Source organism: Schistocerca nitens, chromosome 3 (assembly GCF_023898315.1).
Source record: "Schistocerca nitens isolate TAMUIC-IGC-003100 chromosome 3, iqSchNite1.1, whole genome shotgun sequence".
Classification (NCBI taxonomy): domain Eukaryota; kingdom Metazoa; phylum Arthropoda; class Insecta; order Orthoptera; family Acrididae; genus Schistocerca; species Schistocerca nitens.
The window spans coordinates 87,800,757-87,828,194 of record NC_064616.1 but is presented as its reverse complement, the minus strand read 5'-3'; the positions used below and the strand labels follow the sequence as shown (position 1 = coordinate 87,828,194).

Genomic DNA, 27,438 nt, shown 5'->3' with positions numbered 1-27,438 from the left:
GTGGTAGTGACCACTTCCCCATCTTCCTGTCACTGGCGCAGCGTCAGGCACATGGACGTCTGCCCAGATGGGCTTTGAACAAGGCGGACTGGGGAACTTTCACCTCTGCTGTCACCGCTGAATCTCCCCTACACGGTAACATCGATGTGCTGGTTGAGCAGGTGACTAGCACAGTTCTTGCTGCTGCAGAAAATGTGATCCCTCTCTCTTTAGGGTGCCCAAGGTGTAAGGCAGTCCCTTGGTGGTTGGCAGAAGTTGCTGAAGCAATTAAGGAGTGTCGGCGAGCTCTACAGCGGGATAAGTGGCACCCTTCCATGGAGCACCTCATAGCCTTAAACGGCTCCATGCCCATGCTTACTACCTTAGCAAACAGTGGAAGGAGGCGTGTTGGGAGACATACGTCTCCACCATTGGGTGCCACACAGCACCTTCCCAAGTCTGGGCAAAGATTAAACGTCTTTGTGGGTACCGGGCCCCAACAGCTGTCCCCGGTGTTACCATAAATGGTGAGTTATGTACCGACGCAAACGCGTTTGCCGAGCACTTTGCTCGAGCCTCTGCGTCAGAGAATTGACCCCCAGCCTTTCGCACACTCAAACAGCGGCTGGAACGGAACTCCCTGTCATTCACTACACGCTGCAGTGAATCCTATAATGCCCCATTTACAGAGTGGGAGCTCCTCACTGCCCTTGCACATTGCCCCGACACAGCTCCTGGGCCTGATCGCATCCACAGCCAGATGATTAAACATCTCTCATCTGATTACAAGTGACATTTTCTCATCATCTTCTATCGGATCTGGTGCGATGGCGTCTTTGTCTCAACGGCAGGAGAGCACCACCTTTCCGGTGCTCAAACCCAGTAAAAACGTGCTTGATGTGGATAGCTATAGGCCCATCTGCCTCACCAACGTTCTTTGTAAGCCGCTGGAATGTATGGTATGTCGGCAGTTGGTTTGAGTCCTGGAGTCATGTGGCTTGCAGGCTCGATGTCAGGGCGGCTTCCGCCAGGGTCGCAAAGTCATGTGTCATGCACTTCTGTCGGCATCATACAGTTCATCTGGAACCCACACTTTACCTTAATGACAATCTACTGTCTGCAGTGGAGACACACAAATTCCTAGGACTGGTTTTCGACACTCGAATGACTTGGCTCCCTCATCTTCGTCAGCTTAAGCAGAAGTGCTGGCAGCACCTCAATGCCGTCTGTTGCCTGAGCAACACCAATTTGGGGTGCAGATCGCTGCACACTGCTGCAGCTCTATAGAGCCCTTGTCCAATCCCGAATTGACAATGGGAGTGTGGTTTATGGTTTGGCAGCGCCTTCAGCATTGCATTTACTCGACCCTGTGCACCACTGTGGGGTTCGATTGTCGACAGGAGCTTTTAGGACGAGTCCTGTGACCTGGTGGAGGCTGGTGTCCCTCCACTACAGATCAGACGTGCACAACTGTTTGCCAGTTACGCAGCACACATTCATAGTTCCCCTAAGCATCCGAATAAGCGTCTGCTTTTCCCGCCTGTGGCAGTCCTTCTCCTGTATCGGCTGCCCAGATCGGGGCTAATGATTGCGGTTTGCGTGCAGTCCCTTCTCTCCGAACTTGTGTCCTTCCCTTTACCACCTCTGCTTGCGGCCCGTTCACATTTGCCTCCATTGTGTACGCCTCGGCCACAGCTACGTCTGGACATTTTGCATGGCCATAAGGACTCCGTTAACCCTGCCGCTATCTGCTGTCAATTCCTCTCGATTCTTGACGTGTTCCAGGGCTCTGAAGTGGTTTACACCGATGGCGTAATGGCTGATGGTCACATAGGCTTCGCATATGTTCATGGAGGACATATTGAGCAGCACTCCTTGCCAGTTGGCTGTAATGTTTTCACTGCAGAGCTGGCGGCCATATTTCGTGCTCTTGAGTACATCCGCTCATGCCCTGGCGAGTCATTTTTCCTGTGTGCTGACTCATTGAGCAGCCTACAAGCTATCGACCAGTGCTACCCTCGCCACCCTCTTGTAGCGTACATTCAGGAGTCCATCTATGCCCTGGAACAGTCCCGCTGTAGTGTGTGTGGACCCCAGGACACGTCGGAATCCCCAGCAACGAACTTGCCGACAGGTTGGCCAAACAGGTGACACGGAAACAGCTTCTGGAGATAGGCATCGCCGAAGCTGACCTGTGTTCTGTCTTACACCGCAGGGTTTTCAGGCTTTGGGAGTTGGAATGGCATAACAGCACGCATAACAAACTGCATGTCATTAAGGAGACTATGAACGTGTGGAAGTAAAAGTCTTCCATGTGGGCCTCTCGTAGGGAATCAGTTGTCCTCTGCTGGCTCTGCATTGGCCATACGTGGCTAACGCATGGTTACCTACTCCGTTGCGAGGACCCACCTCAGTGTCGTTGTGGCTCCCAAATGACAGTCGTCCACCTCTTGCTGGACTGCCCACTTTTAGCTTCTCTGCAGCAGACTTTTAACTTTCCCAGCACCCTGCCCTTGGTGCTGCCCGACAATGCCTCCACAGCAGCTGTAGTTTTATGTTTTATCCGTGAGAGTGGGTTTTATACTTCTATGTAGGTTTTAGCATATGTGCTTTGTCCCTACGTGTCTTCCATCCTAGTGCTTTCAGGGTGGAGGTTTTAATGTGTTGCAGAGTGGCTGGCTTTCCCTTTTTATTCTCATAATTGGCCAGCCACTGTAATCTGCTTTCATGTTTTACTCTCTCCTTTTTCTAGCGTCTCTGGTTTCTTGTCCTCTTTTGTTCCTTTTAGTGTTCGTTGCCTTCCCTTCGTTTTTGTGACTTTTCCTTTCTTTCCGTTTTGTGTTAGATGTTTTGTTTGTTTTATTCTGAAACTTGTGGCACTGTTTTATTAGGAACAAGGGACCAATGACCTCGTAGTTTGGTCCCTTCTCCCTCCTTTAAACCAACCAACCAACCAACCAACCAACCATAGCTATCTTGACAATTAAAGTATTGTTCACAGCCAACAACAGTGATTCACTGAAACTTTTTTATTGTTCGTATTTTCGTTTCTTGATGTCACAAGAGACAACAATGTGGACTAACTAAATTCAGGCACACAAACTCTTTGTTGCCTAAGAATGAGCCAAGAGGGCCATATGTGGTGTTAATATATTAATCTCATGTACAACTTGAACAAGTAGGGGATTTTTATTTCAACTTGCTTGTGAGATTTATGGTTTGTAGCCACTCCAGTTTTTTTCGAATTGAAGCTAAAAAGTTGCTCTCAGAAAACTACTCTTGTTTTAAGTGAAATAGTTTTGGTGCATTACATTGTAAGTGCTATTGTTCTTATATTGACTCTGTTTATATGCTGTTTGAATAGTTTACTTTTGCGTAGAATGAAAATATTAGTTTCCTGGCTGTCAGACATGCTGCTACTAATTACCAGGTGTATCCACAGCATAAAGCGCCATTGATACAGTGTAAAGAATATAGTGAATGTCGGTTCGGATATGTATTGCTAAATTTAATTCCATAGGAAAATATTAAGGCCCATTTACCCTGCTCCTGATATCTTACAAGGGGACCATACAGGAATCAGATTATTATAATTTATGTTTATGATGCATGACATTCAAAACTCAAATGTCAGTCATCCTAAGCAGTTTGATGTACCCCTCATAAAATCTCAAGAAAATCAACTTTGAAGTTCTCATTAATTCTGTGAAGATAAGACAGTTTTCGGCGGGCCAAATGGTTCTGTCGGTCGGTATTACTTGAGATTGATAATCACTGGATCGCTGATTTGAGTCTTCGTTCAATCATTAATTTTTTAATTTCTTTTTCATTCAGTTTGAATACCTATGTCATTTAAATATAAAATGCCCTCAAATAGTACAGCCTTGTGATATTTATTTTTACCATTGAGTAAGAAGCTTGCGTGCCTGCAAAACTGCGCCTACATGATTGAACCAGGATGCAAAATCAGCGACGGAGAAGATTACATAAAAATTTATTCAATTGTTCCATAAAATTTCGGGCGTGCAGCCACATAAATTGAGCTGCTTCTTCTTATGCCACGAAAACATGAAAATTTATTCAATAGTTCATCACCAGGGTTCGTCTCCACTCTTTGCGGAAATGATCAGGTATGTGTGGTTCCTTTTGAAATGTTGCGATAAAAGAGAAATTTTTATGAATGTAAATTAAGTTTGCTTTCCTATAAATATGTTGAAAAAATTGTGACTCTAAAACTGCAGAATTTGTATGGTGTGCTGGACGCAGTGAAAATTATTGCCTTCTATATTTTTTGTGGCACTTCTCTGACTTGCATGAGACTGCATCTGTGGCATAAAACAGTGGACACAGTCCAAATAAAGAGGTGATTTACAGCTTATATTCCTTCATTTTTGTACCAAAAATTTAATTTTTTTCTTGTTTTTAATATAGTAAACAATCTTCTATAAGACATTGGGAATTAAGGATGTATATTTGCAATGCAACCAGGAATTTTGCATGTGATACATAATTAGATATAAGATGATGTATGTTTTTCATAAAAAATGATAGGTTGTGATGGTTATCATATATTTGATGAATTATATATTTAAATGATTTACGTAATTGAATTGGATGAAAATATAGAAATTAATGAACAAAATGAGTCTCGAATCAGCTATTTTCAGTCTCAAATGCTACCGATTGAACTGCCTTGTTCAGAACACAGTGTAATTCTGAATCCATTGTCCTTCGTAAATAATCTTCATGTATATTTTAAAAATGTGGCTGATTGGTAAATGTGAATCTAAAATGAAACCCCTGTTATTCAAGAAAGTCAATTGTTGGTTGAAATAAAAATGGGCTATTGGAAAACACTTTGGAGAAAATTATTTGATGGTAAGTCAGTCTGAAGCAGTAATTATGTTGTGCAAAGTGTGGGTTATCAGAGAGTGACATGTCAAAATGTACCTGAAATAAAGTGCTGGTAGTGTAATGAGTGAGAATTTTTCTTACGTACAGTTCCCATTATGATTGCAGGTTTGCACTTTTCTTCCACTAAGACATCTGTAAGATTTTTCCAAGCCTGTGATTTTTCAGTAACCATCCAACTTCATTTAAAATAAATCATTGAATTGTGTCAGTCAAATGGTTAAGCTCAAATTAAGTGAGAGCTTTCCTTGTGTATTGTGTTGTCTTGCAGACTTGTCAGGTTGCACATGCAGTATTGACTGTAAATAGAAGGCTCTTGTCATGACTTGTCACATTTCTCCAGTGGATTAGGTGTGGAAGCTTGTTGTTCTCAGTGTGCTGTGTATGATTTGTGTTCATTTTCTTTACTGTCTCATAGGACATTATTTATGGGAAAAGAGTGGGTAAATATGTGAAGTTCTTTAAACACATCCACTCATTTCCTGTCGCTATTGCTAAGTGACATTTATTTTCATCGTTGAGGACTGTGTGCAAAAATAATCGCATCAGTCACTCTTCCTTAACAATCAGACTATTGAATAATGCGCGCAATGAGAGAGTTCAGACCCCCCCGCCCCTTTTTTTTTTCCAAGGCTGTGACGTACTTGTTTATTTTATTTTTATCTCTCTCTAAATCATGTGTAAAATGTGTACCTTGTGTGATATGTTTTGATGAGCAGATGGATGTCTGTTGTAATGTGAAATGATGTTATAGACTTTTGTTATGATATTTGTAATTGTCTTATGTGTTGGTACTGACATATTTCTTCATTTCAAAGCCTCATGTAGCCAAAGATTGCTCTGAATCAGATTCTGAATGGATCTGTAAGAGGTGCCTGGAGAACATGCCAGCTAAAGTAAGGGATAGTAAAAGTACAAAAAAGGACACAGTTCGAAAAGTGTCAGGCCTGTCAGCAGTTTCCAGGCAAGATATTCAAGCAAATCAGACTGACAAACACAAACTACCTTATGATGTAAGTTGTCATCTGATTTAATTTTTGTAATATTGATTTTGCACACACACACACACACACACACACACACACGAGAGAGAGAGAGAGAGAGAGAGAGAGAGAGAGAGAGAGGGGGGGGGGGGGTGCTTAATACAAAGGTGTAAATGCTTTGTGTAGAAACAAAGAAGTAGGAGTGCTACTAAAATAGAAGCTGAGGAATTTGTGGGGTGGGGGAGAAGAGATTAGGGGCTAAAGTAAAAATGATGACAAGCAAAAAGCGTCGAGCATTCTCCCGTCAGGCATCCATTAACCTGCAAAGCTTTGTGACATGGGGTGGGTGAAGCTGGAAAACAATAATATTGTCCTTTCCCGATTATTTCTACTTGAATTGTGCCTTTGTATGAATGGGCTTTGTACTTATTTCTGTGACTCTGTGTACTTGCTATCAGTACCATAATCATGTAAGCTATGGGAAAGTTATGGTCAATGTCTGTCTGTGAACTGTGTAGTGGTGGGCAATGTGTTTCCATGTGTTGATAACTGGTGAATTATGTTTGTAAGAAAATAATGGGGAATTCTCCTAACAGAATCCTAAATTTATATGGTAAATTATCTAAAAGTTGTATCCATAATGGACCTAGATCCAGACCATATGTTTTCAGCCTAGCATGTGGATTCTATCCAGGGATTTGCTCGTAACCCTTACTCAGAATGTCACTGAAACAATTCAGTAAATTTTGAAGTCATTTCTCTCTACTGAATTTTGTTGTGGTAGGATTTAGGTTAATTTATGTGGTGATAAATGACTCACCCGGGTAACCAAGCATGTTTAAGCTTTGCTTATGGTCTTTTGGGGGGGGGGAGCCTGTCCCAAGTCAATTTGCCTTGCAGACGAATGACGGCTGGTGAGGCAACCAATCCTGGATGTGGTTTTTAAGGAGTTTGTCACGTCCACCTAGTTAAATACTGGGCTGGTACCATGTTCCAGCTCAGATACACACTACGGAAACATTTAGAAAACGTTTTCACACTTGAATATGAGATTTACTTTAGGTGCAGACAGATTGGGTACACAAATGCTGTCCCAGAGGGGAGTGGTGGAATCAGGAAGGGCATCCGGCCACCAACTGTCACTATTATTGCCAACACCCACAAAACAATGTTTACCCCATAAACAGGAAGAGTCAAGAAAATGATGATTTGATGATACTCATACCAAAGGATTACTTAATCCTTGTCACAGTAGTGGTTATTACATTACATGGGACAATTCATTATGTTTTCCAGCATAACTAAAATAATAGTTATCAGATTCCATAACTGCGGGTGTGTTGCCAACTTGATTATTGGTGCAGGATCTCTGTTAGCAAACACACACAAACACACACACACACACACACACACACACACACACACACACACACACACACACACACACACACACACTTTTCTATCTTTATCTATTTATTTATTTCCGTTAACTTTCCTTTCTGCCTCTTGCGTTCCTCAACAATTTTTAGTGTGTTGCATGTTCTCAATGGAATGCTTTGCTTTGTGCTGTCTTAAGCATTCACAGCATTATAAATTTGTGGCAGCTCAGTGTATATGAAGATTTTAACCTTTCCAAGTTATAATTTGATTTCAAAATTTTAGTAAATATGGAGTTCTCTAAATTGTTGCTTGAGCATTTTTCATTGCTACTAAACTTGTAGCTGTAAAACTTAGTTTAAGGCAGGGTGGCAACATTGGCCACTTTTGGAGATGATACACTTTAGTTCTATGTTGCAATGCCATTAAAGAAATAATTCAAACTTCAGCCAGATGTTCTGACGTGGGATTCTGCTCATCGGGTTAACTTGGAACAACGATATTGTTACTGTGGAGACAGTGGAGAATGGTTTATGCAGATGTTACAGTGTGGGCGTTGCCAGCAGTGGTTTCATGAAAGATGTGTACGCTGTTTGCAGTATCCTCTTTTTTGTGGAGATAGGTGAGTGATTTCGTGTTTTTAAATTATTTTGTAATAAATATAGTAGAATTCTTGCTGTGCATAATGTACCATATTAAACTGTGAACTGTTGTGGAATGATGAGTTCATCACAGTTGTCACTTATGTGAATAATTTAGTATGGGATTTAGAAGCTTTTGCTGAGTATATGCTGCAGTGTCTGACCACCAGCTAATCACACAATTTCTGTTATAGGTTTTATGTATTTGTTTGTTCATTATGTAACCACGGAAAGGAGTTTGTGAGACGGCTTGAGATGAAATGGGTTGACATAATACATTTGACGCTATTTAATCTAACCGTGTATAACGCCAAGAAATACTATGATCTAGATACTACTATAGTTCCATATGTTAACAACAACTGGACTGCATTTCAGCTTCCACCAAAGGTAAAAAAAAGGAAAAATATCATTAAAATCTTTGTAGGCAGGTCTTTGTGTTTGAAAAATTCTGGTGGTTGTAAATCAGTTTAGAGATACACATTGTGTGTTGTTGGATACTTCATTTCTGTGTCAGCTAAGCATTACAATTATTTATTAAATAGTGACTAATATTTATGATGGCATAAAATACTTGCAGCACTCCAGGTTAATTGTTCTCACCTTCTTTGCCCCTGTAGATCCTCGATATAGGTGTAGAAGAAAGGAGAGACAACATACTATCAGTATTGACTAATAATAGAAATAGGTAAGAATGTCAGCAGCAATTTTATTATTAGATGTTATAAGTTTAATAACTATTGTAATAATTGTATATTCAGTTTTTATAAACTGATCATGGGACTGAACTTTGAGTGGAATTTCTTCTCCTGAATTTCCTTTGATAATAAAATCATCCATCAGGTTCAAATGTGGCCGTGAGATAAAGAAACGAACAACGATTTGGGGTCTTCGTGTACGTGTTCCTCCACCTGCACCAACATTTACACTGCCAAGTGTTCGACCAGTCAGTGATGCTGTATTAAAGGAGCGCTGGATGGGAAACAAGCGGTTAAAATTCCTTCCACCCTCACTAAGGTAAAATAGCCACAATGTTTCACCGATTTTACAGCTAATTATTTGAGATCAGAGAATGATCTAATTGTATTATTAAAATGTTTACATGTTGGACACAGCTCTAGGGCAGCTATACAGACGTTCTCTCTTTAAACTGCACTACTGTCATTGTCTAACTTGTTCGATTTACTGTTTAATACATGAACAACTGTTTAAAGCTAAATAATAATCATACAGTCGGCCTCATAGATTGAACAATTATTCAATGACCCTCCCTCTCATGGACAGGATGAGCAGCAATTTATGGCTGTTTGTTGATGAGAATGCGGTGTGTACCAAGCGAGGTGGCACAGTGGTTAGCACACTGGACTTGCATTTGGGAGGACAACGGTTCAGTCCCGCCTCTGACTATCCTCATTTTGGTTTTCCACGATTTCCCTAAATCGCTTTAGGCGAATGGTGGGATGGTTCCTTTGAAAGGGCACAGCTGACTTCCTTCCCCATATTTCCCTAACCCGATTAGGCCGATGACCTTGCTGTTTGGTCTGTTCCACCAAATCAACCAACTAACCAATGCAGTGTGTGGGAAGATCTCGTTGAGTGACTGTAGGAGGATACAGGATGACTTGTGTAGAATTTCTAGTTGATATGATAAATGGTAGATTGCCCAAAATGTAAGTTAATGGGGACGAGTAGGACAAAAAATTCTGTGACATTCAAATACAGCATAAGTAGTGTGCTGCTTGACACAGTCCCATTGATTAAATGTCTAGGAGTAATGATGCAAAGTGATGTTAAATGAAATGAGCACATAAGGGTGGTAGTGGATAAGGTGAATGGTCGACGTCAGTTTCGTGGGAGAATTTTAGGGAAGTGTGGCTCATCTGTAAAGAAGTCTCCATGTAGAACATTAGTGCAACCAATTCTTGAGTAGTGCTAGAGTGTGTGGGATCCCAACCAGGTCTGGTTAAAGGAAGACATTGGAGCAATTCAGAGGCATGCTGCTATATTTTTTACAGGTGGGTTTAATCACTGCGCAAGAGTTACGGAGATGCTTCATGAACTCCAGTGCTACTCCTGGAAAGAAGTAGTTTTTCCTCAAGACGCTATTGAGAAAACTTAGAGAACCAGCTTTGAGGCTGACTGCAGAAGGATTCTATTGCCACCAACTTAAATTTCATGTAAGGACCACAGTGTACAAGATATCGTGCACTATCCACTGTGTGGTGGCTTGTGGAGTATGAATGTAGATGTAGGCATAAACATGTATTTCATAGTTGTTGGTAGTCGTGGTGGTCAATATTTTGTTAGTACTCTTATTGCAGAAGTTAAAATAATCAAAAAGTCAATATGAAATAACGGTGTGCACTGAATCATTGAAGAGTAACTTGGTGAACGGACATTTGAAGAGTGAGGACTAAGATAATTGAGCAATATGATGTCAAACCACCATCATCTGCTGTCACAATCACAGACCGTGGAACACCAATTTTCTCAGCATTATACTGTTAATTCGTGCAACATCAACAGTAGACTTTAATGTCAGTATTTCATCCTATCTTAAACTTATTCTTGATTGTTTTCAGTGACTCATGAGGAATAGCATTATTGGTGTTTATATTTAACTTTCATCATGATCAAGGGAGGCTCATTTGTAGAGACAGGAGAAACTTTATTTTTTATTATTTTTGTCAAACTCAGTGTCATTTTTTGACAGATTATTTTTCAAGTATGTTCTTTGTTTTTTCCTTATTCCATTGTTTTTTAGTGTTGCATAGGAAATTTAAAAAAACTGTCAATTACATTAACAATACCTAAGAAAAAGATAGGTTGCTACTCACTGTACAGATGACACATTGAGTTGCAGACAGGCAAAGCCTCCTTCAGGAAAGGAAACGCACACGCGCACACACACACACACACACACACACACACACACACACACACACGACAGCCATCTCCGGCAGTTCGGACTGGAATTACGTTTACGTATTGATATCACGCATTTCATTCACTTCCATTACTGGAAAAAGAAACCTTTGTTACATCTATTAAGTCTAATCCAGGGGCGGGCAAACGTTGCACGCGGCTCATGAGCGCACAGCGCTGCACGTGTGCTGCTCCCGTGCAATCGTGACAGTGGTGACAGCCGCCAGGTTGCGGTTGTGTAGTACCAGGCTAAACTGCGGACGTTGATGCGAGGTGACCACTATGTAGTGAACATTGTATTTCAAGAACCAGAGAATGCAGAGTGAATCAAGGAAACTGAGAAGTGGAGATTTGCTCCCTTTTAAAAAGGAACGGTAGAATCATGTTTTTCGGTGTGCAAAAACGTGAAAATTCGAAATGTTTAATATGTGACAGTATTCTCACTGGTCAGCGGAAGTTTAGTATTGAACGCCATTATAATAAATTTCACAGGGACGAGTACAATGTTACTGTCGGATTCTGAGCGGATGGGGAAGTTGACTGAACGTAAGAAGAGTGATCTTATGAACTAGATGACTCTTACGTAAGTCGCTGTTGTCACAAGAGATTTGCGACTTTCTTTCGTCATGTGTCTCATCTAACTGATTTAACATTTTATGGAGCACTGTTTACAATTTATCTGGACGACAACAATGATGGCCCAGCGGTACGTGCAATTTATAAAATGCTGATTTAATTTGCTTCACTGAATGCAAATCAGTTTCAAGCTATCACTCTTTCTCGGCGGACTTTAAGTCGTCGTATAAGTGCCATGGCAGGTGACGTTTACCGTCAATTAAGGAGTGCAGTGCAGGACTTTATTGCATTTTCCATCGCACTCGATGAGTCCACAGATATTTCAGATACCGCGCAATTAGTGATTTATGTCCGCGGCGTGGACACTGCTCTGCACATAATAGAGGATTTTTTTAGATATGATATCTTTAAGAAGCACGACCACCGGCACGGACGTCCTAAAATCCGTTGAAGAAGCTGTCGATTCAGACGGCTTAAACTGGGAACGTTTGGTGTCAGTGACAACAGACGGAGCACATGCAATGAAAGAGGAACAAATGGGATTTGTTGGATTATTAAGAAAAAGGCTACGGTGTACAGAAGAATCATTGTACAGCATCCACTGCATTTTGCACCAAGAAGTACTCTGTGCAAAAGCAAGTAGTTATTTGGGCAGTTAATTATTTGAGATCACACAGGCTTACATATAGACAGTTCACACATATATCGGGCTTACATAAAGACAGTTTCACACATATTTAGCTGAAATTGGGGAAGAGTACGGTGACATACCATACCACAGTGATAAAATTAATTGTTGGTAAGGCGGGTACCAGGTTGAGATTCATTGGGAGAGTCCTTAGAAAATATAGTCCATCAACAAAGGAGGTGGCTTACAAAACACTCGTTCGACCTATACTTGAGTATTGCTCATCAGTGTGGGATTCGTACCAGGTCGGGTTGACAGAGGAGATAGAGAAGATCCAAAGAAGAGCGGCGCGTTTCGTCACAGGGTTATTTGATAAGCGTGATAGTGTTACGGAGATGTTTAGCAAACTCAAGTGGCAGACTCTGCAAGAGAGGCGCTCTGCATCACGGTGTAGCTTGCTGTCCAGGTTTTGAGAGGGTGCGTTTCTGGATGTGGTATTGAATGTATTGCTTCCCCCTACTTATACCTCCCGAGGAGATCACGAATGTAAAATTAGAGAGATTCGAGTGCCCACAGAGGCTTTCCGGCAGTCGTTCTTCCCGCGAACCATACGCGACTGGAACAGGGAAGGGCGGTAATGACAGTGGCACGTAAAGTGCCCTCCGCCACACACCGTTGGGTGGCTTACGGAGTATAAATGTAGATGTAGATGTAGAAGGCTGCTGGCTTAGCCGCGGTAATGTACTCAAAAGATTTTTTTATCTGAGAATACCAATAAATCAGTTTTTAAAGGACAAGGAAGGTACGATCCCAAGTTAGAAGCTCCAGAGTGGGTTGCCTATCTTGCATTTTTAGTTTACATTACCGGTCACATGAATGCATTGAACACAAGTTTGCAAGGAGAAAATCAGCTAATTTGTGAAATATCTTCCAGACATTAAACGTATTGTAAACTCCACGTGTTATAATTAAATAAAACGTATTGTAGGTAATAGGTACTGTTTCAAACCATGATTTCTTTCAAGCACTCCTACTAACCTTATTCCTTCATTCAATAAAGCAAGCTAGGAAACAAAACGCATTACAAAGGGAGGAGCGGAGAGACTGTATGGTGGGGAGGGGAGAGAAGCGGGTGGTGCAGAACACTCGTTAACTGCACACATGCAGGATTCCTGCCCGCCGCTGGTCTAATCCATTAAAAACATATAACTCTGCAACAAAATGACATTGAAAGTCTTTTTAAAAGAAAGTGTTGTCATAGCTTTAAAAGTTTTGTTTCAAGACTTTATGCCACTGAAACACCAACACTTCATTATATCTGAAAACTACTACTTGCAGTCTATAATTGAACTGGAAGCTAAACTGTCTTCAGCCCAACAAGAGACATTAAAATTGCCCATGTTTTCTGCTAACATGGAAAGTTACTTTTTCACTTAATTCTGAAGGGATTTGTAACCCTTCAGAATATCTACATTGCAAAGCCTTACATTCCAAGTGCATATAACAGATTCTTTGCCATGTAGTCATTTATAAAGTTTTTGCACCATCCAAGGATTGAAATGAGAACCTATGGCTGTGAATACAGACTTGGCAGTATATGTGGCAATGAGAGTTGGCAGCCTAGTTTGAAAGTGCAGCACCATGTGTTTGTGTTCCTTTCATCTATGTGTGAAGCTGGCTTTGTGTTTCTCAAAAGATTGCTAGTTTCATCATTGCTTTTCACATAGTGATGAACATATCCTCAAACTTTATAAACTTGTTTAGAGATAACAGTTTTATCCTCTGACATCACAATTCCCAAAAAATTTGCTCAACAAATCATACCAAAAACTGTGTGTTTTGTAAAAATCTTGTATGGTCCTAACAGCCAATCACAACACAACATGATCTGTCACACTAAGGTGTTTCTGGGAATACAGCAGAACACGGAGAGTGTTTATCTGAATACTTACTCAGTAATATTGTTATTTTCTGAAATGGAGTCTGTGGTGACAGCTTCGTATGTAACATAGCCCAAGGTCTGCTTGATTGGCTGATACGAACAAGCTGAGCAAGCCGCACATTGATGTACAAATTTGGGAAACTAGAGTTCAGTTTTCATATTTGTACTTGCTTACCACAAAAATATATAGTTTAGCTAATACACCGTATTGAATCTCTCTCCAAAGTGGGTTGATTTTTCTAAGATTTGTTGTACTAAAGGATCAGGAAACATGATACTGTCAGATAAAACTGTTGCCAGCTGATTTCCATTCTTTGCACTGTAAATGAATGGTAATTTTATTTGCATACTTCAATAAACTGTGGAGTAAATGTGTGTGGGTCAGAGATAAGACAGTCAGTACAATTAGATAACTTTCTCAACCAACACAAGCGTTTCCAGTTTGACAAATCACAGAAGTCATACATTTCATGTATAGGAATTATTACTCTGGTCTTCTATGTCAGGTATTCTAAGACACCATCCATTTTAATGATTAATCACATAATTTTTAGGCACTGTGGGTTTGCTGCCTCTGCACGTGCTGTGTTTTATTTTGTGATGCATAAAGTTTATTATCTATGACTGACACTCTTCTGGCCACTGTCCTATCACTGGTGCTTGCATGTTTACTCCCCTGTAAATCATTGTATCAAGTGCTTTTAATTCAGTCTCTGCCTCACCTTGAAGATAGTTGTATGGTCAACAGCCAGAATATGGGAAGAAGAGATACTGCTTTCCTGGATGCACATCTGAAAGATGATGGACTATGCCATAAATATAGGTTTGCCTTTCCTCAGTCTATTTTTGAAGATTTTATTGTTAGATTGGTATTGCCTCACGTGTTACCACATTTCTCTGAAATTCAAACTGATCTCTGAGGTAGGCTCATACCAGTTTTTCCACTCTTCTGTAAGTAATGCGTGTCAGTTTTTTACAACCATGACTTTTTAAACTAATGGTATGTCAGTATTAAGTCTGAGGGTATTTTGCCTTTCTCAGGTGTGGTAACTGAAGAAAACTTTACAAGCCAAGATTGCTAAAAAATTGTTTTATTGGACGAGGACCAGTTTCAACAAAGCTATGCAGTTGTCATCAAATCTGCAAAAGATGAACAGAAATTGATAGGATAAATGTTTTACAATCATCAATAAAGACTTGTAACATAACCTATATAATTATATTATGCTTTAAAACATTACAACATATTGTCCATCAGTGTCACAAGTCTCTTTACATTGCCTATACTCTTCCTACTATCATGAAGATCACTAGAAATCGGCATATCAAATGTAAAATTACTATGTATTGTGTGGGTTACAAGTGTTCATGTTCACCACCAGCTGAGGGCTGACAGAGAAGTGGTGTAAACACAACCACCACCACCATGTACATCCACCAGGTGACATGGTGACAGTTGACTGGTTTTTCATCTTTTATACTGCATAAAACATAGATACATAATTCCATATAATTGTTAATACATTGTTAAGGAACATTTTTATATACACTAATATATAATCCAAATCAGAGAAATATAAAAATCTTATGTATAATTCAAGTATATAATTTTGATAAAATTTGTTGGGCAAAAATATGTATGACATATATGAGGGAATGAAGAAATTATTAGGCTCGCAGTGTGTTAAATGTAGACAAGATCTTAAAAAGAAAGTTATTTTCAAGGAAGGATATCAGTATTATGGTGCAATCTGTGTCATGTTTCTAATTTACATCTGAATGCCTGTACTTAAGTTTAGGTTTTATCATTGTAATGGCTAGTCAGTATACGTGGTGCAGCATGTAAAACCAGCTTGTTGTATACAATGATAATGTTCCAGTGCATGTGGGCATATCGATAATAATGGAAAATGAGAAATGTCGTTCAAACAGTCATGCAAGCACTAACCATTTCCTCTTATGTTCTGACACTGCGCGGAACTTTGTTGTTGGGTAACACAGCTATAGCTGCAGCCAGTGAAATTTGTTGAAATCAGTTGAGGAAAGGACCTTGTCGTGTGAAACTGGTTTAGTGTGTGTGTGTGTGTGTGTGTGTGTGTGAGAGAGAGAGAGAGAGAGAGAGAGGTGTGTGTGTGTGTGTGTGTGTGTGTGTGTGTGTGTGTGTGTGTGTGTGCGTGAGAGAGAGAGAGAGAGAGAGAATGTCGTATTAGGTTCACGAACATGTTGCCATTGTTGAAGTGGTCATTTGCACTGGATCTTTTGTGAAAACAAAGAACTTGTTTCAGGAGAAATTTCCAGGACATTCTGTGCCAGCAAAAAACATCCTACAGGAATTGATTGAAAAAATGGCGGCATACAGGATTGATTCAATATGCTTCCAGGAACAGACCAGTACCTGTCTGCACACCTGAATTAAAGTGGCAGGTGCAGGAGATAGTAACAAGGAGTCATCGTAAGTCAACCAGGAGATTGAGTCACAGGTTTGTGCAAGTGAGAGAAGTTGCAGATGTGTTTTAAGGGGACTGAAGTTAAACCCATACCGGATAAGTGTTCTGCAAGAACTGAAGGAGCCTGATCTGTAGAAGAGTGTGCGTTTTTGTTCATGACTGTTGAGAAGTATTGCCAGTGGTGTCTTGGACCCACTAAGGCTCATCATGAGTGACTAGGTATGGTTCCACCTCTCTGGGTACATAAATTCCCAAAACAACCAGGATTGGTCGACAGAAAATCCACATGCGATCCACAAGGTACCCTTGCATGGCGAGAAAATTGGTGTGCCATTTCTGCCACACACATTATGGCCCATATTCTTTGAGATGACTGTGAACTATGACGTGTATTTGGGAGTCCTTGAGGAGTTTGAATGAAACTTGACAGAAAACGAGCATCAGTTACATGTGTTGACTTTACGGGCCAGTTTTATGTGACACACCCTGTATTTTTTATTTTTTTTAAAGTGCCATACACACAATATTATGAACAGATCAACGTTAAAAACTAGTAACAAAACTTATAATACATATTTTTAACCACAGTAATACAATGTTCATCTATATTGCATACATCACCTGATGTCTAGGCTACTCACAAGGGAACCTCCCCATCGCACCCCCCTCAGATTTAGTTATAAATTGACACAGTGGATAGGCCTTGAAAAACTGAACACAGATCAATCGAGAAAACAGGAAGAAGTTGTGTGGAACTATGAAAAAATAAGCAAAATATACAAACTGAGTAGTCCATGTGCAAGATATGCAACACCAAAGACGGTATTAGCTTATGAGCGCAGTGGTCCCGTGGTTAGAGTGAGCAACTGCGGAACGAAGGGTCCTTGGTTCGACTCCTTCCTCGAGTGAAAATTTTACTTTCTTTATTTTCGCAAAGTTACGATCTGTCCGTTCATTCATTGACGTCTCTGTTCACTGTAATAAGTTTAGTGTCTTGTCTTTTGCGACCGCACCGCAAAACCGTGCGATTAGTAGACGAAAGGACGTGCCTCTCCAATAGGAACCGAAAACATTTGATCGCAAGGTCATAGGTCAACCGATTGCTCCACAGGAAAACACGTCTGATATATTCTTTACGACACTGGTGACGGCATGTGCGTCACATGACAGGAATATGTTGTCGACCCACCTAACTTGCACACTTGGCGAATGGGTAAAAAGATTCTTCTACCTTGCCCGATTTACGTTTTCTTGTGGATGTGATAATAACTCCAAAAAAAGTGATGAAAACATAAAGAGTTTGTCACATAAACTGCATCAAATGAATGCAACAGTTTGAGTCGCACAGTTTTCCCTGTGCTCTGTCAAAACATATGTTTTTTAAGTTTTCAAATGTTTCCGTGCGTAGACCGTCAAATTCTGTATATGCCCAAGCAAATCTGAACATGTCCTGGAATTTTGGAGAGCGAAGTTGATTATGTGTGAGTGCCTGAACTTTGATAATTATCTGAAAATAAAAAAATTAAAATTTTCACCCGAGAGAAGATTTGAACCAAGGACCTGTCGTTCCACAGCTGCTCACGCTAACCACGGGACCACGGCGCTCGTAAGCTAACACTCTCCTTGATGTTGCCTACCTTGCGCATGGACTACTCAGTTTGTATATTTTGCTTATTTTTTTCATAGTTCCACTCAACTTCTTCCTGTTTTCTCGATTGATCTGTGTTCAGTTTTTCAAGGCCTATCCCTGTGCCAACCTATAACTAAATCTGAGGGGGGTGCGATGGGGAGGTTCCCTTGTCAGTGCAGATGAGAGTGGAACTACAATAATCATGATCTATGTCATAAAAATAGAAAAATTAAAATGATTTGGACTTGTATTTGAAATTTGTACAGGAAATGATGTATGTATATAAGTAGTACATCAAAATATAGAACAAATTTTAACAACAATGTCATGCATAGAAAAGGAGTACACTGTCCTTTATTACAGAATAGCAAAGACTATTTAATACATTTAATGTATGCAGATCAATAATCCAAACCTACTGCTATATATTTTTTCCAAGAAATTATAGGATCAGTACAAGTTTTACATGTCGTCCCACGACATAATTTAAAGAGAGAAACATAGGACTGCTATATTCATTTACATCTTATATAAGAGATAAATCATCATGTACAAAGAAGGGTATTAATGATGCGTGTAGAATACCTGTGTTGAAAGGTTAAAATAAATTTCTCATTATATATGAATACATCGCTTGACACGTAGATAGAATTAACAGATTATAAATATTGGAAAGCATACTAGTGTATCATATGTACAAGGGAACATATTAACAATTGCCTGGCACATTATTTGGCATCATGTCTCTACCATAAGACATACCGTCCAGACAGATACAGTATGACACCCCATATGTCGAAGCAAACCTTATGCAAACAGATATCACTCAGTGAAAAATCCCCCACATGAATTGTTGGAGGAATGAACACTTGCAGCACCTCTGCACTATATGCAACCAATCAGCAGTGGTATTTCACTGTATCTGTATAGAAAATATTTGCAGAAGCTTGGGTAATGGAACCAGTGGTCAGTAAACGAAATTTAAAGCTCCAAGGAAAGATACTGGTGGACGAACTGTCACTGATTTGGATGATTTACAAAGAGACATTGTTCATTGCACTGTAAAGTCATTCACATTACCACAGACAGTATCAAGTTAAGCCAGAGATGGAGGTCAAAGGAGGAAGCATACTAGTATGTTGCAGGTGGTTCAGGGCTTCGACACATTATGACGCTGTCCGCTGGATGAGAAATACACATTCGACAGAAAGAAGACTGCGACAGAAAACCAAGGGGAGAGAGACAAGCATATTTGTTATCCCATAAGACGTGGCGTAAGGAACTCTCTCTTACACAAGAACACATAGTGATGACCCAATACGGCAGTTAACAGCCTATTAGGTGAATGTAGTAGAATAAGAATGACAGATGCAGTCATTAAGAACTGAGCCTCACGTCATAGCCTTGCGCTAGCTCCCTTTAACTACTCCATTTTTCCGGCTCTCGTCAGCTCACCAGTAGAATCGGTGGCAGTCACAATAGCATGCGATTCTGTAATTTATGATACTGTAGTGAATCTATGTATGTCTTTGATGCTCCAGCTCATAAGTGAATTAGCTGAAGATGTACTAAGGATTGTCTTCACCTGATGAACTTGATGGTGCTTGCCACCTACAATCTACTGATGGAGAAACTGACAGTCTTCCAGCAACAACACTTCTCAGAGTGCTGCCAGCACTGAACTTCAACGTAGAAGCCAGCACCAGGGCCTCTTGGGGTTCCACTTCCCTTTTCAACACACAGGTGGCCCTGGGTGTTAGAACCGACCAGGCCAGTAGGGAGGAGATCAGTCGACTACATAACTACCAACACTAGGTACATCACTGGCAGTGTTCATGATGTCACACAGGAGTGTCTTCGCTTGGCCCCCTGCACAACAAAGCAAAATATGACAGACTTTTATTAACTCAAGATTGCTTTTGCAGGCAGCCACAATCTGTGTCTAAGGATTCTGAATGCTTTGGTATCAGGTACAGAAAATATAATAATGAAGATGCATTCTGGTGGAGAGATCTGATATTGTAGTAGCTAGGACAACTTTTCTGAGAAAAATGCACTTCATCAGAGAGAGAAAATCACTGCCACTATTATTTGTCTTGATGAGACCCGGTTTCTCAAAAAGTAAGTCAGGTGCAACAAGCACCTTTACAATCCATTTGAAATTGACAACTTGGTAGCAGAAATGGACCATGAAATTATAGGGCAGCCCCCTTGTAGCTGCCAATACAACCTAATGGAAAATTTATGAAACTTAGTGAAAGGAAAAGTCATATCCATTTTCTACTCATTTCATCGGTATATGGTTTCAAAACCCTAATAAGATTTACAAAATGTATTTTAGGAATCCATTGAGGGTGTCATGGTGGAAGACTGAATTGATTGTGTGCACTGTGCTGAAGACAAGAAAATGACATTCTGGAGGAAGGCATCCGAGAAACATTCATTGTAGTTATTGTCATTGCTTCAGATTACTCCTCAGATAACCTTAGTTATTCAAGACAGGTTCAGGTAAATAAAAATTAATTGCCTTAAAAGTTATGTTTCTTGTTCTTCCACTCCCCATAGCTGTAAACACTGTTCCCTCTCGCAGATGCCTTTCCTGTTGTCTTCGTTTTTCTCTCTTCTGCTAACAATTTATCAATATGAAGTGAAGAAAACCCATGTTAGTGCTTTGCATCGAGGTAAATACTAATGTACAATGCTGAGGAATACTTAAAATATTCACATAATCAGAACTGAAATAGCTTTATAATTTAATAAGTGAACAGTACTATAGTGTACTTGGCTGTAATATACCCTCTAAATTACATGACATACGTTAAGGTAGAGACACTACTGTTTCACTATGGTATTTTCTACACATTTCATTGGCATATGGTTTCAAAACCCTAATAAATTGTTTAAAATAAGTCATTGTTCATTGGCATAATTTGTGGGGTTTGGCTTCACATGCACAGGCTGAAGGCTTCCGAATGATATATACACCGAGAACATTAGTGGGGAAACATTCACGAAAAGGGGGGGGGGGGTGTGTTACATTCTAAACTTTCCCCTCCAGCAGCCTGTTTCACCACTCACAATTATAGTTGGTGTATAAACTTGTGCTACTGTAGTGGGTGTTGCTTTATATCTATATCTTTATCTCAGATACAATAACAAGTTCACTATGCTGTTCATAGTAAATTCCCCACATCCATATTTTCTCATTTGTTATCAGACGGATTTGATTTTGCGCTTATAAATCTATACTCACGTGACCAGAAATCCTGTCCCTGCCATCACACTTCACTAATTACCACTATATTTGACTTCAACGTATCCATTTCCCTTTTTAAATTCTCTAACATCCCATGCTTCAATCAATAGAATGCCAGTTTTGTTTCCCCTTAAGACAACACCGTCCTGAGTAGTCCCCACTTGGAGATCCAACTGGGGGGACTATTTTACCTCTGGAATATTTTATCCAGTAGGATTCCATCACAATTAAGCCATACAGTAGAATCGATACATTAGAACTGCGTGTCATCGGGAAATATAATGGCTGTAGTTTCTACTTGCTTTCAGCTGTTCACAATACTAACATAGCAAGGCCTTGTTAAGACTGGATCAGTCGATCATTAAAAACTATTGCCTCTGCAACTATTGAAAACACTGCTGTTCTTTTTTGGGAATCGTGTATTTGTCTGGCTTCTCCACAGATACCCCTCCGATTTTGTGTCTGAATCATTGAGGAATGCAGGCCACCACACCTCAGCAATGTCCGTGGTTGATGGGGGAGACATTTCTTGTCATGAAATGCGATTGTTATTATTAACTTTCGATTCTGCAGAATATTAAGTTGCTGTAGTAGTTTTGAACATTTTTGTGATGAAAGTACCAATAATGTAGTAAATTAGTCCCTAGGAAGAGTTAAGGGTAAATCAACAGATTTATATTTACAGTATCATCAGTGACATACAAAATGTGATAAGGTCTTCTTATTTAAGAATGGATGGCAAGGAAAGTAAGTACAGTTCAAGCTTACTTTTTTGTGATGGGTAAAAATGTGGAAAAGGAAGTTGGTTTTTTGTAGTTGATGTGTTATTGTGAATGAAGGAAGTGTTTCAAGAAGCAAATGTAGTAATTCCACACAAATAACGTGTTTTGTTGTGTCTTGGTTGAAATGGTCGTCCCTCCTTCCCTCCCTCCCTGGCACTATTTATGTATCACTTTTATGACAAGTTTGAAGTTTCTTTTATGTTTAATAAAACATAAAATAAACGCAAGAAATATTTTCTGTTATGAAGGTCCTCTCTTTAATTGAGTCGGAAAATTATGATTACATCATAGACCTGTTGCAACAAACTTTATATACCTTTGATTCCACATGGTTCATGGTGTCCGATATTACACTGAGAAGGAAGATGTAAGATGTGCATCTTCAACTATAAAGCTTTGGACCTTGTATTTTCAATACTCAGTTAATTTAGAGGTTTATGCGTATGTGTTCTTAGATACTTGTAGAATGTTTAATCATACTATGATGAAAGATTGCTTTTAATGGTTATTTAATAGACAAATAGTGTATGTATGCACAGGTGTTTGGCTAGCATTCAAGAAAATCATCTGGACATTATGAAGATAACTTAGCCACAGCTTTGTTAGAATTTTGTGTAGTTACATATCCATACAGTTTGTGCTTGCTTTACACCCATTATTTTATGAATAACATATCAAATTTGAAATTAGGAATTTGGTTAGGTTTTAAGAGGAGATGATGATGTACTCTTCAAGGAGGAGGCATTATTGATTTACATTTCTATAAGTAGTTTCTGTTAGATTGTGCAGTGTTATTTTTACTTCTGTTTAAGAGTAATTTACAATGGAAAATTACTTTCAGTGCACTTGTGTCAGGAAAATGCCACCTTGGTAAAGGATTTTGTCACAGTGAAAACTCTTCAGGCAGCAATCAAAATTCCATTAAGACTGGAGGGTCAGCAAATGCAAACTCCAAAGATATTTCACCATCTTGTACAAATGATGGCCACCCCACTACAAATGGACTGCCACCTACACCAGGAATTAAGATATTACATATTAATTCCATGTCTGATGCAAGACATACAGCAAGTGAAAAGGTAGTTGTAGTAAGGAGCAGAAGATAGCATAACTAGTTAATAATATGGTAGCTATAGAAACAAAATGTGAGAGATGGTTAGAGAATAATAGATATGTTTGATTCAGGATTACTCAGCCTTAGTGGCACATCAGTACGAATGTAGTGTTTTCTATGGTAGTGATAAAAATAATGTGCATTTCACCTATACTTATTAATTATAAAATAAAGTAACTACTGATGTTGTTAATAAGGAAAAAAATAGTGTTCTAATGTAGTTTTGATCAAGAGATAATATGTTTAAAACAAATTATTTGCTTTATAATTCATTTCTCACTTAGATTTTTGAAGAATGTGAAATGTCATCATTCTTCTCATCCTCACAAAATGTAACTTTTATTCTCATTAGTGTTTAGACTGTTTAGCTGTTCTAAAGTAAACACGTAGTTTCTTTTGACATCATAGTAGCATATAGTCACACCTGTATTTGTGATACTGCTACATAGGGTCATCAACAGTTTTGTAACAAACTGAACATCACTGTTCTTTATTATTCTTATTCTGACAGATATTTTTAGTGTTAACACCAGTCATTCAATTTGGCAATATGCTTGTAATTCTAACCATACACAGCATTGGAATTAACTAGTCTGGTCTGTGTTGTTATTTGAGAGATGGCAAAAGTTTCCTCAGACATTACAGAATTTGTGTATTGAAAGAAGTATTGGAAGATAATAAACTGCCTTAATAATTGTAATTCTACTTGTTAATCTCCAAAGACCACATAAACTCAATCTCCTAAATTACTGAAATGTTGCCCACCTTTTTCCTGTTTGAAACAGGTGACTTATTGTATACTTGTTTTGACTCAGACTTTATTATTCTGACTAAACAAATTTAGTAGTCTACTAAGCAAAGACAGTTTTATAAATAAACTCTAAGGTTAATTTAAATGTTTTTTCAGGTTTCAGCAAGAAACTCTGATCGCTATAGTGGTGGTGGTTTTGTCAAGAAGTCATCTTCTTTGTCTCCTGCAAATCGGTATACACTTCAGCAGACTCTTCTAAGGCGAAGGCATAAAAACCTAAGAGGCTGTGTTGTTCAAACACAGAAAGAAAGGTTGTTGAGGCGGCGGCGGCATAAACAGCAACAGATAGAGAACCACGCAAAGAATTTTACTGCCCGTAAAGCTCGGAAATTGCTTAAGAATGCAATTGCACAGGTTTGTATCCAAAGTAAACTGCCTGTGAGGAAAAAACACAGACATACACTGCTTGGCCTTGTTTTTAACTTACAGTTCTTTTTTTCAGAGTCAGAAAAGCAGCCAGGAATTACCACCTACACCTCCGTCCTCATCAACTCCAGACACACCTCAAGCTGTTCCATCAGCTGCATCTTCATCATCATCCACAGTTACAACTCCAGTGCCAACTGAATCATCAGCTGCAGGTCCTGGCTCTCAAACAGTTCCACCAACAGAAATTTCGTTTGTTCCTCCTTCAACTCCTGGGGATACCAGTGGTGATGAAACCTCATCCCGGGGAACACTGGACTCGTTTATTCCACCGCCAAAAGATTTTGAGGGGAAAAATAATCCATTTCACAGCTTAACTGAGCTTCTTGCAGCACCAAGTGGTTTGAATGTTTCTGGGAGTTTGTTTAGTTCCTGTGCAACACAGAACTCCCAGAATATAAATCCAATTACACTTCCTCTTCCTCTCAATCCAGTTCTCCCCCATCCATTGCCCCCACGACCTGCCAAAAGGCAGTTAAGTGAGAAAGATATTAGAATAGATAGAAATGGTGAAGTGAAGAGGCGTAGGCATCGTCGCAGTCGTTTAGGTTCAGTTAGTGGAAGCTCTGTGCAATCTTTAGCAAATTCATCTGGAGGAACAGCAAGTAAAACAGCGGCCTATGTTCCAACGCGTCCAGATCAAGCTGTAAAACCAAATGATGTATGGTCTAGTGGCATGACTTCAGTACGCTCATTGCGAAGCATGTATTCGAGCAGTAGTGGTGGGCCATCATCTTCCAGCAGTGTCAATGGTGGTCAGATTGGTAGCTGTATGGACTATGCATTAAATGGAAGGCGTTTGAGAGCAACACAGAGACAAGAAACAAAAGTCAGTGATAAAAAATTAGTTTCTCAGTCTGCATCTTTAAAATCTTCACCAGTGAAACAAAACCCTGTACAGATATCTATGGATGATCTCAAATCATCAGTCAATATATATTTCGGTGCAGCAAATCGAATTGCTGCTGGAGAGAAGTTCACAATTAGAGCTAAGAGGACTACTCCAATGGGTAAGACACAGTATCTTATTGAGTGGGAAGGTCCTTCTGCGTAATAGTTAAAGTGAAATGAATAAATATCTCAAAGTATTATTGTACAAATAATATATGTTTGGAATACCAGATAACTGAGCATTTATCGGTGTATTAATGTTTTGTGTTATGTGAAGTTGTTTGGCTTTGTGGGACTGTGTTTCTGTATCGTGAAAATGAGTGCTCACGTGTATTCTATTTCCACCACTCTCACGTTTTTGAGGGGATTACATAAATGTGTAATGTAGTCCCCTAAGATCGCCGATGTTTACAGTGACCATGTTAAAATTATATTATAGTTACCTACTATTTCTTAATATGTTGTATATGTTGTAATACCTTTTGTTTCGGCTATGTGCTTCATAAGACATTCAGTTATGTTTTTAACACTGACTTATTATGTGACATCGTGTCATATTATACTGTTTACCTGACTGAATCATCATGTTACATTTTAATGTCATATCTCATAAAGACTAGATTTTGGGTAATAAGTCAGTGATTTAGTTTACTGAAGAAACTGGGTCATCTAACAGTAAAGTGGCTGGCAATTCTTGCACTGTTGTACCCACATGTCCTCCTTCATAAAGGGCATAGAACGGTTGTTACGTTTTTAATGCGTTGGCACTTACTCGGGCATAAACTTTTTGCATACTTAAGTTTTGTGCTTTGTTGTATTTTATTCATTTTTATCTTGTGTATAGAGTTTTAGTTATGTTTATGCTTCATGGCCATAAGACTTGTTCAAAAAAGTGAACTGTGTATATAAATAAGTGTTTAATGGAGCTGTGGGTGTACATTATTACAAAATGAAGCCGTCAACAAGAATGCATGAAAATGATTGCTGTACTTGTATACTTAAGGACCTGTGATAACTGACAGTGCATGTCTGATATGTTTGGAATTAACATGATAGCATTTGTCCACATTTTAGATATCTTATAACTCCATTGTAATATTTTCATTATTTTTCTGGATTGGGTTTGCGTTTACAACACAGGTAATGCTAAGAATATGGGTGTGAGTGAGTACTATCATCTTGATAATTACTGTCTCCAGAATTTGTCAGTTTATCACAATTTGGAAAATATTTTTCATTGGTTTACTGTATTAATTGTGCAAAATCTAACCAGAACCCTGTAGTCACAAGTTCTTATTTTCATCTACACATTTTTGGGACTAAAAATTGAGTAGATTTAACTGTATGCAGAATAAATACACTTTCTCATATTTTGAAGCTGAGATCCCATACATATTTAGGTCTGCCACTGCCCCTCCCCCTTTGTTGTTTATTCCATTTTAGATCTCTCTCTCTCTCTCTCTCTCTCTCTCTCTCTCTCTCTCTCTCTCTCTCCCCCCCCCCCCTCCCCCTCCCCCTCCCTCCCTCTCCCTCCCTCCCTCCCTCCCTCCCTCTTGCCCCCCCCCCTTTCTGTACGACCACAAAGCTACCTTGTACTCACCATGCTAATATAAGCAGTCCTTTATAAATGAGAACAGAGTGCATAGTAGAGGTTGCTATAAGTTTGATGATGTTGCATATTGTGCATCATATATCTTGCTCATAAGACACATGAAGCACTGAGTAATACTACATGGCAGTCATCTGACTAACCATGTTAGTTTGCTGTGTACTTTGGATTTTATCAGTATTTATTAAAAAGTTGTGCACTGATACTGGCACTACTTTGAGTGGCTTCTAACAGTGGCAACTCTTCACGTTTGAAATCCACACTCGCTGAACTAGTCTTCTGCAGAAGCATAATTTGACAGTTTTTAGTTTCACTATGATGTACTTAAATGTTTTATTTTAAAATCAGAGACTTTATGTGGACAATCCAGGATATTTTCCACAAATAATGTGCGTCATTAATATCGGAATACCCTCGTGTAAAATCTTCGGATGTTAGTTTATATATGGAGTGCTAGTGTTGGGAGTAACAGAGAAAAAAATGCTACATTCTGTACAAGTAGTTTAAGAA

General features: G+C 39.4%; 1 protein-coding gene across 2 annotated transcripts in view; it reads left to right on the top strand.

Annotated features, from left to right (window-relative positions):
- The window catches only part of LOC126248061 (metal-response element-binding transcription factor 2), a 122,893-nt gene that overhangs the window by 88,901 nt on the left and 6,554 nt on the right, over nucleotides 1–27,438 (top strand). The window contains exons 5-12 of one of the 2 annotated variants that reach the window (XM_049948701.1): nucleotides 5,709–5,903; nucleotides 7,700–7,872; nucleotides 8,086–8,281; nucleotides 8,512–8,579; nucleotides 8,735–8,908; nucleotides 22,919–23,156; nucleotides 24,099–24,356; nucleotides 24,445–25,438. In XM_049948701.1, coding sequence (XP_049804658.1) covers nucleotides 5,709–5,903; nucleotides 7,700–7,872; nucleotides 8,086–8,281; nucleotides 8,512–8,579; nucleotides 8,735–8,908; nucleotides 22,919–23,156; nucleotides 24,099–24,356; nucleotides 24,445–25,438 — 2,296 coding nt within the window. Of the gene's footprint in view, nucleotides 1–5,708; nucleotides 5,904–7,699; nucleotides 7,873–8,085; nucleotides 8,282–8,511; nucleotides 8,580–8,734; nucleotides 8,909–22,918; nucleotides 23,157–24,098; nucleotides 24,357–24,444; nucleotides 26,781–27,438 lie in introns of those variants that run through there. The other variant, XM_049948702.1, reaches the window with a different exon arrangement.